At 47.3% G+C, this 13,704-nt stretch overlaps 7 protein-coding genes across 7 annotated transcripts; 3 read left to right on the plus strand and 4 right to left on the minus strand.

Annotated features, from left to right (window-relative positions):
• Positions 1-554: 554 nt before the first annotated feature.
• On the minus strand, positions 555-2,633 carry N7487_000068 (Zn(II)2Cys6 transcription factor domain-containing protein; the record flags this gene model as incomplete). Its single annotated transcript, XM_056867817.1, has 4 exons — positions 555-1,165; positions 1,218-1,486; positions 1,594-1,827; positions 1,891-2,633. 4 exons carry the CDS (start codon positions 2,631-2,633, stop codon positions 555-557), a joined length of 1,857 nt encoding a protein of 618 aa, XP_056732601.1.
• Positions 2,634-3,185: 552 nt separating this feature from the next.
• On the plus strand, positions 3,186-3,845 carry N7487_000069 (DJ-1/PfpI family protein; the record flags this gene model as incomplete). The annotated part of the gene is made up of 1 exon (XM_056867818.1): positions 3,186-3,845. The coding sequence occupies one exon, from the start codon at positions 3,186-3,188 to the stop codon at positions 3,843-3,845; it is 660 nt and encodes a 219-aa protein (XP_056732602.1).
• A 471-nt stretch (positions 3,846-4,316) lies between these two features.
• N7487_000070 (uncharacterized protein) lies at positions 4,317-5,314 on the plus strand (the record flags this gene model as incomplete). Its single annotated transcript, XM_056867819.1, has 3 exons — positions 4,317-4,756; positions 4,829-5,156; positions 5,204-5,314. The coding sequence occupies 3 exons, from the start codon at positions 4,317-4,319 to the stop codon at positions 5,312-5,314; spliced, it is 879 nt and encodes a 292-aa protein (XP_056732603.1).
• A 165-nt stretch (positions 5,315-5,479) lies between these two features.
• N7487_000071 (GFA family protein) lies at positions 5,480-6,153 on the minus strand (the record flags this gene model as incomplete). The annotated part of the gene is made up of 2 exons (XM_056867820.1): positions 5,480-5,603; positions 5,654-6,153. 2 exons carry the CDS (start codon positions 6,151-6,153, stop codon positions 5,480-5,482), a joined length of 624 nt encoding a protein of 207 aa, XP_056732604.1.
• A 518-nt stretch (positions 6,154-6,671) lies between these two features.
• Positions 6,672-8,351, plus strand: N7487_000072 (F-box domain protein; the record flags this gene model as incomplete). The annotated part of the gene is made up of 2 exons (XM_056867821.1): positions 6,672-6,967; positions 7,025-8,351. The coding sequence occupies 2 exons, from the start codon at positions 6,672-6,674 to the stop codon at positions 8,349-8,351; spliced, it is 1,623 nt and encodes a 540-aa protein (XP_056732605.1).
• Positions 8,352-8,541: 190 nt separating this feature from the next.
• Positions 8,542-9,685, minus strand: N7487_000073 (DUF3431 domain-containing protein; the record flags this gene model as incomplete). Its single annotated transcript, XM_056867822.1, has 3 exons — positions 8,542-8,705; positions 8,768-9,222; positions 9,294-9,685. 3 exons carry the CDS (start codon positions 9,683-9,685, stop codon positions 8,542-8,544), a joined length of 1,011 nt encoding a protein of 336 aa, XP_056732606.1.
• A 1,749-nt stretch (positions 9,686-11,434) lies between these two features.
• Positions 11,435-13,375, minus strand: N7487_000074 (uncharacterized protein; the record flags this gene model as incomplete). The annotated part of the gene is made up of 2 exons (XM_056867823.1): positions 11,435-13,199; positions 13,269-13,375. The coding sequence occupies 2 exons, from the start codon at positions 13,373-13,375 to the stop codon at positions 11,435-11,437; spliced, it is 1,872 nt and encodes a 623-aa protein (XP_056732607.1).
• Positions 13,376-13,704: the final 329 nt, after the last annotated feature.

Genomic DNA, 13,704 nt, shown 5'->3' on the forward strand with positions numbered 1-13,704 from the left:
AGCAAAAAGTGTTAAGAAGAGTCGTAAGAATTCCAGTAATGTTGAAGGATACCATCGTCGGAGTTGAGGATGTCGCAACCAAAGACATGCTTATTAACCTGAGTGAAGAGCACTTATTCACTGGCCTCAAATTCCTCTTGCTGGCGACTTCGTTCCATCTTTATAGTTTCTAGAAACTATTTAGGTCCCTTGTACAGACACCTTCGGATCGGAAGTCCTAGGTCACCGAGAAAGCTGCTGCTAGAGGTCTCGATGTCTAGCTCCGAATTTGTGTTCGAGGACATGATGGCGGTAATTCCACTTGTGCTAGTGTGAAAGAAGTTAACATGAAAGAAACATTCTCATATTAATTCTATTAAGAATCATCGACAATCACCTGTCAATTTGACGTAGCCTTATTTCGATCTTCGGCGCAATGGACATCTACGTGGCCAATAAAACCATGCTTTACCAAAGCCAACTGGTCGAAGTCTTAAAGAACAAGTTTTAACCCGATAAAGAGTAATTATTAAGAATTTGCCGCTCACATGAGACAGTCACATTGTACTTAGATATTACCCGAGCCGACCTGTCCTCCAGGTCTGGAATGCAGGGCACGGGTGCCGGTATTTGAGCTTAGAGGGCACAAAGCTCGTGGCATGAACTTGGCCGGTGTCATCTGCACTATCATCCTGCGGCAACTGTTGGAGTCTGCCATAGGTCTGCTTGACGTTTTCAAATATTGATCCCATCATTGAGAATAGGTCTCCATTCTCCAGTGCGGCATGATCACAACGCGATACACCGTCGAAGCGACTGCACAACGCACCTAGAATAGAATCAAAGTCAACGGTTGTTCGCGCAACACGAACATCCCAGTCACGAAGCTGGGGAATCCCAACTGTCAGTCTATAAATGATGGAGATAGCATATATGATGCAAGACCACTGCATATAAGAGAGGCTGCTGTATTCGGATATTGGGATTGAGAGGAAATTCTGCGCAAGCTGCCCCGCCGATTTCAAGCAGAGAAAGAGAACCTCTAGGGGAATTCGAGAGGTAGAAGATGGGCTTGTTGAATGTTTGAGAGAATTCGTCGTTCGTCGCGTTTTCGACGTAAAGACATTGACGAGATCCATCTCGTACACATGCATCACAGCAATCTCACAAGCCAGGTCCATCCAGTCTACGGCACATTAGCATCGATTCTATTGGGGCTTTCGATCGTTCGAACTTACTCGCTTGCTGAGATACAAGTGGAAACGAGTGCTTCCACTGCGCAAGTTCGGCTTGAAAGAATTGAACCTTCATTTCAAGATCTAAGCCATTCATATGGTCAACAGTTGAAAGACTGCGGTGATTCACCTCGGCCATGTTTTGAAGCTGGACTAGTGGTAAAAGCAATGTGTCCGTTGGATATTCCAATTCTTGACCCAACGATGTCGCACATTCAATCATATAACTTTGGAATTGAATACCATTTGGCTTCATTTTAACCCAGCCGGTGCTACCAACAATTTTAATTAGTCATACACTCTGGTTTTGAGCGATGATGATACGTTCATCAGGAAATATCCATCAGTCAAAGGGCGTTTTTTTGGGGAAAATACTTACAGAGTAGAAAGATAAAAGCATCCTAAGTATGCTCGACGGGCTTCTCGGCTAAAGAATTCATCGTGATCCGCTGAAGGTGTAGAGACTTTGCGATAATGTGTCAATCGAAGTCCTACCTTCCTGCTCATTGCCTCGGCAGGTGTGAGGTTCAAGCCTATGTCACCAACCATGCCAATCGCGATATGGAGTAGTTGGTTGAACTGTTCTTTCTTGGGAATGTAATAAAAGTGATACCTAAAGTAAGCGTTGGTTATCAGAGTTGAACCAAAGAGTGATATGGAAGCACAGTCTACCCACCAGGCCAAGTATACTAGCATTCCATTTAGGAGATCTAGACTCCTTTCATTGTGAACCATAATAGTGTGGAGAGCGCCAGTTCTAAATTTCTCACCGAGATTGTTTTGTAATTTCCTGTCCGAAGAGGTCGCCGCCGCCAATGCCGCCACAAGGACGAAAGGCCGTTCTTTACACATCGTCAAAACATTGGCATGAGTGGGAACCACGAAAAATGGAAAGTAAGAGGTCATGGTGCGAAACTGGTTGAGGAATCCATCAGCAGCACCAATAGACAGGCCACACTCAAGTAGTAGTTCAGGGCAGGATATGCCATTGATTTTAGGATAGCCAGCCCACTTATCAAGAGGACAATCGAGGTGTGTTGAACTTGTGCTGCTGTTATGGCTGCTGCTGGAGGTGGAATCTCGTTCCCCGCTAGAAGATGAACTATAGGTAGACAAGCCATTTTCCAGAAACCCCGCCTCTTGCTGTGAAGGTCCTTTCCCGTGACTCAGTTTGGACTGATTAGCGATAGCAAGCAGATTATCAACCTTCGACTCCAGCGCACGAATTCGGGCCTTTGAGCTATGCTTCGGCTGGCGTTGCCGCGGTTGCCGTGGCTGTCGCTCCAAAAATACACAGGTTTTTTTGGAATTCACACACTTTAGACATGTATCAGGTTGGGAGCTAGGCAGACAGCGGACCTTCAGCGAGCGGCATATTTCGCACGCTTGGGAGGCCTTGTTCTTGGGTCCTTCACCCATTGAGTTCTAGTTCCTAATTGGTCTTGAGAAAAGCAGGGAATCCCAAGGTTGTACGGGAGCTGACCTTAGCTCGGAGAAAAAAATACCCAGGTGACACGACTGAAAATAAGGTACGGAGTACGAGAAAAGAGACAAAAAAAAAATTGTATACTCATCTGTTGGGAGATGAAGGACGGAACGGAATGTTCAGTTTCTGTCTCCGATCCGCGATTTCGGTGACTAAGCGATAATTAACCCCGTGGGAAGGCAGCTGTAGACCCGGCCCGGGGGCTCTCCAGGGCTAATCCGTGGACCTGTGGGCCTGTGGATCCATGGATTTCCACAAATGGATCCATGGATCGGAACAAAAACAACACAACTCATACTTCCGTCCCGCGATATGGGGGACATCAAAGACTCCTGTCACAGAGGTTGGACCAGTGAGGGATGTTTTGTTGATCGTTTCGATGCATACAAATAGTTGGCATGGCCCTTTCCCTGGGTCTCATTCATCTCTACCGCCATCCTCTTGTCTCTACTACCATACTACCATCCTCTATAAATCCACCAGCCATGGCTCCCATCCAGTTCGGTATTATCATGATACCATTTCAAATGTTGGACGTCGCAGGACCCGTTGATGTCCTATCCAGCTCCTCGATTCCTTACCTGAGGGGATTCAACAATCCCGACATAGCTGACCGCGGTATTGATATTGAATTCCACTATATCGGCGATGGACTGCACCCTGTAACCCTTCCCGGAAGTTTCGAATTACAGCCTACGATCACCCTGTCTGCTTGTCCCAAGCTTGACTATCTCCTAATCGGCGGGCCTTCGCCAGATTATACCAAAAACATCCCGCCAGCGATAGCAAACTTTGTGCGTGAACGTGCCAACGAAGTCAAGACCGTATTCACCACTTGCACCGGTGGGTTGTTTACGTCCATGCTGGGTCTCCTGGATGGCCTGAACGCCACGACAAACCACGAAGCCATCGCAATTGCAAGGGAATTTGCTCCCAATGTGAAGTGGACGGCCGAGAAGAATTGGATCGTTGACGGCAAATTTTGGACTGCTGGTGGTGCTTGCGCTGGCATGGACATGATGGCTCATTGGGTCATGGAGAATTACGACAAGGACATTGCCGAAGCCGGATTTGCAGCGCTTGCTTACGAGCCGCGTGATGTGAATGGAAAGCAGGTTGTCTTGACAAAACATACTTCGAAGTGATCGAGGGGCAATTATCTGGAGAGTAAGCAACACTAGAGTGATGACAAACACATTGGGGGTTCATAATGCCAAGAAATATGTACCTACTGCACAAATTTCACCAAACTGTATTAGGCGGAAGCGAGACGAGCCACAGTAGTCATACTCCGTACATTAAGTAAATTACTTTAATTGTGTTCCAAATTTGTGCCATAGCATCTGAGTCCTGGAATAAAACAACCTGCATGGCTTCTGTGCAGCGTAGCGACTGGCACATTCTGCAGCACACACGTGCGGGATATCTCGGGGTACTCCGAGGCTAATGCGGGCCTGCATGCCGCGATGTGACCCTTAGCAGCTCATAACCCCATTCGGAAATAGGTGGTCTGGTGAGATTCCCGGCTATAGTGTCTCCAAGTCTATATTTAATGAGTGAGATATTCCACTTCAAATGCTGAAACACTGTCGCAATATCATAACACAAGTCCAACCATGCACTTGAAACTAGGAGCTAGCTTGGTAGTCCTGGTTGCTAGCCATGTGGTAGCCCTATCCCAAATAACAGACGATGAGATGGGCTCACTGCTCGATGCAGGTGGCGTAGATCTAGCACACCGATACGCGCCCATGTGGTTCTTTGGCCAAGCCCTGAATCAGCCGCCCTGCTATCCAACCTGGACGTATGGCGGCTCACCAAACACACCAGATGTTTATGATGACGCCCACAGGACACCGGGCGCGCCACAGTGTGATTACCCAGACGTCGGGTGCAATTGCCGCAACCCTGGCGTTGGCATCGGGAATCCGGGCCCTGAATTTCCCGTTTATTATACATATCAGAGATGCAGCGATACCGAAGTGCGCGTTGTCTATAATCTCTTTTATGAGAAAGATGGCGCAGAATTTATCGGCATCGACACTGGACATGACTAGTAGGTAGCCCATTCTGCGCCATAGTGAAATACAATGCCGCCTGTCCGGCCTACCTCTAACGTCTGTTCTAGCGACTGGGAGCGAGTAGTAATAATCCACTCTCGAGATGACAGCAACATGTGGGCGCCATCGCGCGCCCTGCTCTCTGCGCATAGCGGGTACCACAACCTGGCCTGGGGCGACATCCAAAACACCCTAACGACGGAGGAGGTCAACGCGGGAAGCGCCAAAACCCCGAACGGCGTAAAGAACAATGACCATCCGAAGGTGTATGTGTCATGGTCGAAGCATGCGCACTTCGATACTCGCAATACCGGGTGGAATGACCCGGCAAGCCAGTCACTGGATAATGCATTCCGGAGCGATGATTGGTGGTACTTTGTCGAGCCACAGTACTATGTAAGTTTCTTAATTTGCAAGCGGAGTAAATACTTATAGCTTTTTAGATCCGAGCCGATGATAGTACAGAGGCGGGTAAGGTTATCGGGGCTGCTGATTGGGGTAGCGCAACCAGTGACCCGGTGTCGGTGCAGTCTGGCGTGTGCCAGGCCTCATAGTGGTGACTACGAGGTTGGATGGAACAACGTACATATGTTCGGCGTCTGTACCTATGTCCAATTGTTACCTATTTATACAATCATCTAATCCTTTGGGTCCATTTGGCCATTCCCATTTGCTTCCGTAGCCCATACATACCTGTTGCGCATTGGATTATCTCGCAATCATTTCTCGATTCCGATCCGGTTACCGTGGTCGTCCACTCGTTCACTGGAGTTCTCCATTCCGCTCCACTTGGGGAGACCATCGGGGAGGTCTAGCACGCGTGACTTATAGAAAATATGACATCTAGCGGGATCATTAGTTTGCACTTATGGTATAGTAGGACATGCACATACGTCGGCTTGAAGATCCCCCTCTTCTCTCTTTGCTGCTGGCTAGATCCCTCGAGCTCAATCAATTCAGGGAAGATCAAACACATATTCCGGCCTTCATCCATGATAAGTGTCCGGCAATTGCCACAGGACAGTTTGGTAGGCAACACATGATCCTGACTTTCATGTGTAGAAGAATAAAATACTAGACCGCTCGTGCCACTGGTAAATGATATGTCGTCCTTATGGAAAATAGCCGCCCATTGAAGAGGAGCTCCGTGGGTAACCTGGCACACCCGACAATGGCAGTATTTGGCATTGAGTGGTTTCTCTCGCTTTAAGAGATAAGTGATATTTCCACAGAGACATTTTCCACGCCACTTGATTGGGCCAAACTGTTCAACAGGTTGTACTTCATACGGTGGAAGGTGCTTCCAGTGTCCCTCGGGCGTGGATTCTGGGAGTGTGTTGGTATGCGCCGGCCAGGGAAGAGGATCGATGAAGTTGCGACTTATTTCCGCCATGATGGGTGTGGTTTTGGGATGTGAATTGAGTGTGTAAGGTAGTTGAAAGTGTGTGTTTTGCTTTTCCCAGTCTTTGCTGAGGTTCGAATATATGGACAACAACCATGATGATGTCAACCAATGGCCAATGGTACATGGTATATGGGTCCAATATCCAGAATGAGCAGGATGAATTAATTCAATTGAATTGAATTTCAGGAATTTCCTAAAAATGACGCTGTTCAGTGATGTCATGTGAATTCTCCTTGGAATCTCTGTGGGAGGTCCCTTGAATCGTCTTTCTCCATAATATTTGGCCAATGAGAAATCATTCCATGTCACTTGTCATCAAAGCCTTTCATATGGAGGATCTTCAGGATCTAATAGATGTGATGAAACCCCGTTAGACTGAAACGCCCGTGTTTCATGTTCCGGGGGGGCTGAAAGGGGGAACATGGTTGACGGACCCTGCATTAACGCGTTTTGTTCCTGTCATCTCCCCTCTTTTAATATTCACATTCTTCCACCTCCCAGTCAGAATGGGCTTTTTTGACAAGCTGCGGCGAAGCTCACGACGAAACTCACGGCGAAGTGATCGGGAAACGACCGACCCGCCATCGCCCCGCCTTAATGTGCCCGCCCGAGATTATACCAAACAGTTACCTCGGCCAGTATTGACACGCATTTTCTCCTTTGTTTGTCCTCACGCCGTTGACAACACATATGGCACCTCCGAGGAATCTGCCAGCGATGGCTGTATGTTATGCGACATGCGCGATTTGGCACACTGCACCCTCGTGAGCAAGAGATGGTTTTTGGATGCGCGGGCGCTTCTGTAGGAGATCCTTGGGCCTTTTGACAAGTGCGAAACTAATACCGGTCTTGCCACTAGTTATACCAACGTCCGAATCGACCCCGTCCATTACTGCGAACTTGAAATCGAATTAGCCGCCAAGCGAAAACGCCGCTCGTTCTTTGACCGCAATGGCGATCCTATCGATGCCCCGCAAGTCCGTCTGGAAATGTTCATGCGAACGGTGCGAGAGTCCCAGGGGCTAGGGAATATGGTGTTGTCGCTCCGAATGCCATACATGACCCGCGAGGCCAACAAAGCCAACGTGGCTCGGACTGTCTCGGTCCTTCCTAATCTCCGCTTTGTGGATCTGCCGGTGGGTTTGTACAGCGACGAGGCATCATGTCTACCCTTGAAACAGGAGTTGATGGCCCGATGCCCCGAGTTGCGTCGGATGGCCTATCGCCAAGGTGCCGAGGGCAGTTTTGCACGTCTGCCTGGATCTCAGCTATGGATGAATTTGGAGGTGCTGGAGCTGTCTGGAGTTCACATGGAAGCTAGTACTTTACGCGCTGGACTGGGTTCATTCCCCCATCTTCGTGAACTCACCCTCGAAGATCTTGATTGGCTTGATGATTCTGCATTTGCAGTGAACGTGCCTCTTCCGCCATTCCCGTCGGTTCAGTCTCTTACACTTCGCAATACCCCTAATGTCACGGCAAGCGGGCTTGCCGCGTTCCTTTCCTTGCCAGCGAACCGAGCGACTTTGGGATCTTTGATATTATCTTCTACCGGGGTTGCTCCGTCGCAACTACATTATATTCTTTCCGCCGCTCCACGACTCCAGAGTCTTTCTGTCATCCAGGAGGTCTCTCGCTCGTTCCCCATGGAGCAGATTCCTCCCATGGCATCGAGGTCGCTGAATCTCCTGCACTACGAACTCACATCCGAAACCGATAACCATGGAATGCCACCAGTGGTATCCTCATACTATACCTATCTTATTTCGTCGTTGGTGTCCCGAGCCTTACCAGCCCTTCAAGACTTATATGTCCGTGATTCCTCATTCCCAGATACATTGTTGCTCATGCCCCCACCACGACTCTTCGGTGGTGGTGAAAACGGCCCGCAGATGCGGGGTGGTCTTTCGCAGCCCCTGAATGTGTACAGCAAGGGTCTGGATGAGTTTGAGTGGAACTTTACACCGTACGACCCCAGCCCGGCGCCTGGACGCCGCGACTCAAGCACGCGCCCCGTGAGCTTCCACGAGGCCCAGCTAAACCGGTCTTGGGGTGGCGATGCTCGCAAGAGTGTGCTTGTCGGGAACGGGTTTGGTGGGTTCCTGGCTGTTCCGGCTGATGAAGAGCGACCAATGAGTAGTCATGGACACCAAGTGCGGTTAAGCAAACAGGACATATGGCGATGAAGTTCTTATATATGGATGGATTCCACTGTGTGGAATGTTCAGTATTTTAAGATATTTGGCTCAAGGGCAAAAGTGCGTCTAGCAGGATGAGGATCGCGCTTCATGAAATGATGATTTGAGTACATAGGTCAGGTCTCTAATGGAAATGTTCAGTTTCATTCAAGCATAATTGGGCGATATACATGCGTGGCTATTCCGCGGATTCGCTCTGTTCTGGCCATCCTTCTGGCAGCTGTAAACCGCGCCATACCCACTGGTTCTGGATATCGCTGTCTGTCATATTACAATAACCGTATGTCCGGCAATAACATTCACGTTGGTCGAGACAATACTGAGCCGGTTTTCCGAAGATCACTGTAAACGGCAGAGGTTAGCAAGAGATGATCAAGAGATCAGTGCGAACGAGAGAGACCCACTGTGCCATGAATACTCCAGAATACGCCCACTGATGCCCGCGTCCAACTCCGTGTCCATCAACCACTGCTGCAAACGAACATAATGCTCAAGACTCTGCTCGTGAATCTTCGTCTTGGACAATGCGAACTGACTACAACACGGCGTCCCGACAACCTCTGGGACCTCCGCGCGCGGAAACAATTCCATAAACCGATCAGGATACTCGACCGCGGTGGGGTGTCCTTTATCGTCTGGTCTCTCACGGAGATAGCGAGCGGGTTCAAGCTCCCTGGGACAGCCGACGCTCCAAGCGCAGCGCAGATTCACATAACCAGCCTCCTGGACGAAGTCGAGGTTGAGATGGGAGATAGAGATGACCGAGTCATAGAGCGGGTTATCGACATGCCATTGGTAGCGGCCGCCATGCAGGAAGACCGATACTTCGGGCAGGGACCAATAACGATCAATAATATAGCTGTTATGAAAAAGGGCAATTAGTATGACACCAAGCTTGGGATTGAAGAAGTCGAAATGTCAAACACATACGTCAGATATACCATAGCCTCATTGCCCTTATTTACGGGAACGGTCAGGCCAACATCGTCGTGTTTCGCATCAGCACGATAGATATTCACCTGCCAGTCTGACAGATGCTCCTCGACCCAGGACATATTGCTAGCCTGCATAGCGGCGAGAACCAACTCCTTCTCCGCTGGTTGTACATAGTCGGGAACGAAACGGTCCTCATCGCCGGCCACAATGATACCCTGAATGGCCGTCCAACTTGTACCTATACCCGGTCCTCGGTCGAGAATGAGTTGATATGATAGCAGGAGTAAAGTCACAGCCAGACCGAGGTAGATGAAGACCCGCGACCGTGAAACACTAGGATCGCGGGGGGACGCGCAATCCCGAAGCGGGGAAGAGAACCACCTCATTGCATTGTATTTATATTTATATCAAGGGACAGGAGAGGTACAAGGGGTAGACAAAATAGACAATGGACGATAGACAATTTTCAGGACAGAAAGACGATTATAACAGGGCAGGCATTCTGACGTAGTGGACTGGGTGGATGTTCCATGGTTACATGTATCGACTTGGGGAAGTAACTAACTAGCAGATGCATCTTACAAAAGTACGAATATCTTATGAATATCACGAATATCACGAATGACAATGGTTTAATCTTGTATCCACAGCTATTTAAAGGGTTGCAAATCCAAAGCTGAGGGGGAACCAAGACCGCAAACGGATATGGCGGGGGTCGTTGATAGTGCATCGATGTATACATCAGTACTACATATATGCATACTGTAGTACTGAGTGTATCACACCCAGTAATTGGTTTATCTCGGGGTAGTAGATACATATGTGTGTATTTCAACCCCGTCAATTGGATCAACTCACACCTTATCGATGAGCTCAAGGGCTAATTGGCGATAAATCGCCGAAAATGGCAGCCTTCCGATTTGGGCTCTCAGGGCATCGGAATATTAGTCAGCATGATTTCACATGCGCGGAATATACACCCGTGGACCCGCTTTTAGGGCAGAACATCCATGTACATAGTACATGTTTTACCATAGTACATGTTTTACCATAGTACATATGTTTTACCATAGTTAATTATATTGTCGTACCCTTCAATTTCTGTTAGGGGGTTTACCTAGCATCTTATAATCGCTGTATTCTAACCTTCTACTTTTTAATGTAGAGTCTAAATTTGTTGGAATTTATGATACTAATAGCTATATAAGTATACATTTCAAATTCAAATATAATGCGACCGCGAAAAAGGTTAATATTAGTTTGGACAAGATATATATTTATATGGTCTTAGGAGATTATTCAATATTTAGTTGACTGTTTCCCCTGAAGACCCAGCGTCGACCTTGTCCTGTTGAGCCATTTACCTTACCAGTCTAAATTCCTTCCGGTTGTATTTTCCTCTTATTCTGTACTATGTATCCATTTTATCTACTATCTATGACTTCTTTGCCAACCTGCTGTTTTTTCAATTTTGCATCACATTGACGGGACCACAATGATTATTCAGATTATCAATTTGTTCTAAACTTCGTTACGTTAGATTTGGATCAATTTCATGTTGAGCTTATGGTCTCAGAAAACAATAATCTGAAGCACAAAATTTCCAACTTAACTGCTGAGTACTTTCTTGTTGAGCTGCGATATGGGTCAGTGAAGGAAAGTTGTACTACAATTGTGTATATAGTTCCACAGCTTGAACATAACAGATCTTCATACATCACATTTACAACCAGAGCACTTTCGATGTTGGATCTGATCGGGCAGTCGCTGAATGCATATGCGGCTTTACTAGATGAGCATCCTGAAAGCTCTCATTAGTCAACCTAGTTATAAAATAAATATTTCACATTCTAATACAATTAGATAATTAGTAAGACTTAGAAATAGACTAATACAAACAAAAATAAAGAGATGGATGATGATGATGTGATTGCTGTGATTTGATTCTTCCTGGTTTATATATCTCTTTTTCATTTTTTAATACAATCTTATCTTTATTTTGAAGCAACACTTTAAATGATAGTTCTATATGCATAGAAATACAGACAGAATAAAAAGGAATAAAGAGAACGAGTAAGGCTCAAAAGCAATGTTCGTAGATGGCTCACCTGAGTTCCTCATTTCCATGGTCATCTCTAAAGTTCCTCCATCACATGAACCATGCTCGGACGAGTCCTCAAATTGTACCGGGTTTGGGTAGACGAAACTGATGCACGGGATTTGTCTCCAGCAGAAAGGAACGTGGACTGGGCTGCCTGTTGTTGATCTAGGGTCTGTGCAGAAAGGGCCGCTCTCAGGGTGGAAGCAGTAGAGTCTATAGCCCACTCTGAATTTAATGGCTCTGGAAGAAAACTAATCTCCTGAGGAACAGTCACATAGTTATCCATTCCGGGGAAGATTGAGTCCATGCACTGGGGTTGAATCAAGAATTCACTGTCCATAGAATCCTGTGGAGTGAGTCCAGAGAAGTCGATATCGGGTAGGCCCGCCATGTCAAAAGAGTTGAAGTCTGTTAGATCTAAATCCATATCCACAGGTAGGTCCAGGAAGGATGGATCGAAAGACTCCAAGTCCAAAGTGTCATCATTCAAAAGCCGAGTGAAGTCCACATTAGCCAGGTCCTCTCCTGCCCAGTTCATTACCTGTGTCAAGTCCAATGCATTCGCAACTGGCTCACCCATAGAATCGTCATTCAAAAGCGCACTGAAGTCAATATCGGGTACATCCGCTCCGCTCCAGTCCATCGTATTTGTCCAGTCAATATCAATCAAATCGACAGGGCCTGTGGAATATTCCTCTGGTAGTTGCGCAGCCATCTGATCTGTAGTGTTATCAAGTAAAGCCTCACTAAGGAAGTTAAACTCCTCTATCTGTTCTAGGGTCAACTGGGGGATGACTGGAGCCTGTTGTACTGAAACCTGACTGCTCGAGTTGAACGAGGAGCGTGCCTGGCTGCATCGCGATGAGGTTTGCGGAGTAGCAAAAGGCCCAGTGGACGTACGCTGGGGGGATGGGGTCCAAGTAGGGGTATTAGAAGGTTGCTGGTCATTGAAATCCTTGAAGGGCAAGGGCTGCAAGTAAGTAACATATTGATAGTTTGAGCGTTTGGGGTCTACCACCTGTGGAGCGAGTGGAGTCTGCATATAAGGATGAAGGGACCTCATGGGCTCTGAGTTACCTGGGAACTGAATAGTCGGAACTGTGATATCAATAGTGTCCAGCCACAGTCCCAGGGCAAGATCCCCACCAAACTTTGGGCTTTTTCGGCATAGTTCAGCAAACTCCGACTCGCCAAAAACCCTCACCTTCTTCCCGTTTCTTGTGATCTGCTGAGGATTCAGGCGGTAATATCCACAATACCTAAGAACTGCAGGAAGCACCAGCTCAGGGCGGTAGTCCTTGACAGATTTCAAACCAGTAATCTGGAAGTTGTTGCTCCCGTCAGGAATAGGTTCCCTACTATACACTGCTTGAACAGCATACTGCAAAACGAAAGCCGGAGCAGTGTCCGTAAGATCACGGAATCTGCGGAAGGAAAGGGCCTGAAGGTCAGTAATTCTAAGAAGAAGGGCAGTTTGGAACATGGCCAAGTGAATGCGCAAGAGCTGACAGATCTGAGGACAAGTGACACAGCCACCAGGGCAGGGCCAAATCGAGTAATTTCTCAGGTCGGCTTCTTCAACCGAATAGTCACCAGTATAAAAGAAATTAAGAAGGCTGTCAATCTGCTCAGCACGTACCAAATCAGGAAGAACAAGCTTCTGTTTATCTCCAGTCTTGTGAATTCGCCAGTCAATCCAACGGGTTGACTTGCGAATGACATCCAAGTGCACATTCCAACTGCGTCGGCCGGTGTTTGGGTGTCGCAGCTTGAAATCGGGCTTGTGGGTCTCGAAGTAGCTATGAAAATGTTAGTATATATGCTTTTTCTTATTTTTTTTGTTGGGAGGGATGTTCTTTGTCACTTACTCCTGCTGCTCTTCTTGGAGTTGAGCCTTGCGGTTGCCCAACTCACCCCAACCCAGCCAAACGCGGGGCAGACCGGAATGAGCGTTGCAATGGTGATGAGCAGGCATTGTTACGGTAAGATATTCCCTGAATTAACCGTGTCAGTTGGTTTGAATGAGTTTGGTAGTAAATACTGAGAATGCGATTGTAGATGTGAAGTGTGATGAAGAATAAGGATTGTGCCGGGACAACGAGGCTCTTAAATACTTGAGAGAGCACTTTTCTTATTACAAAGGTATTGATTCTTTGGAATCTGAACAATGCCAACAAAGTCATCAAAGCCAATAAAGAGTCTATAAATACTCGAGTGAATATTAAATGCCAACGTTCTTTGTTCCTCGAATATCCTGCAACACACCACCCTTGGACTAGGATTAATAAACAACCATAAACAATA

Source organism: Penicillium crustosum, assembly GCF_028827405.1.
Source record: "Penicillium crustosum strain IBT 35664 chromosome Unknown utg000001l_segment0_segment0, whole genome shotgun sequence".
NCBI lineage: Eukaryota > Fungi > Ascomycota > Eurotiomycetes > Eurotiales > Aspergillaceae > Penicillium > Penicillium crustosum.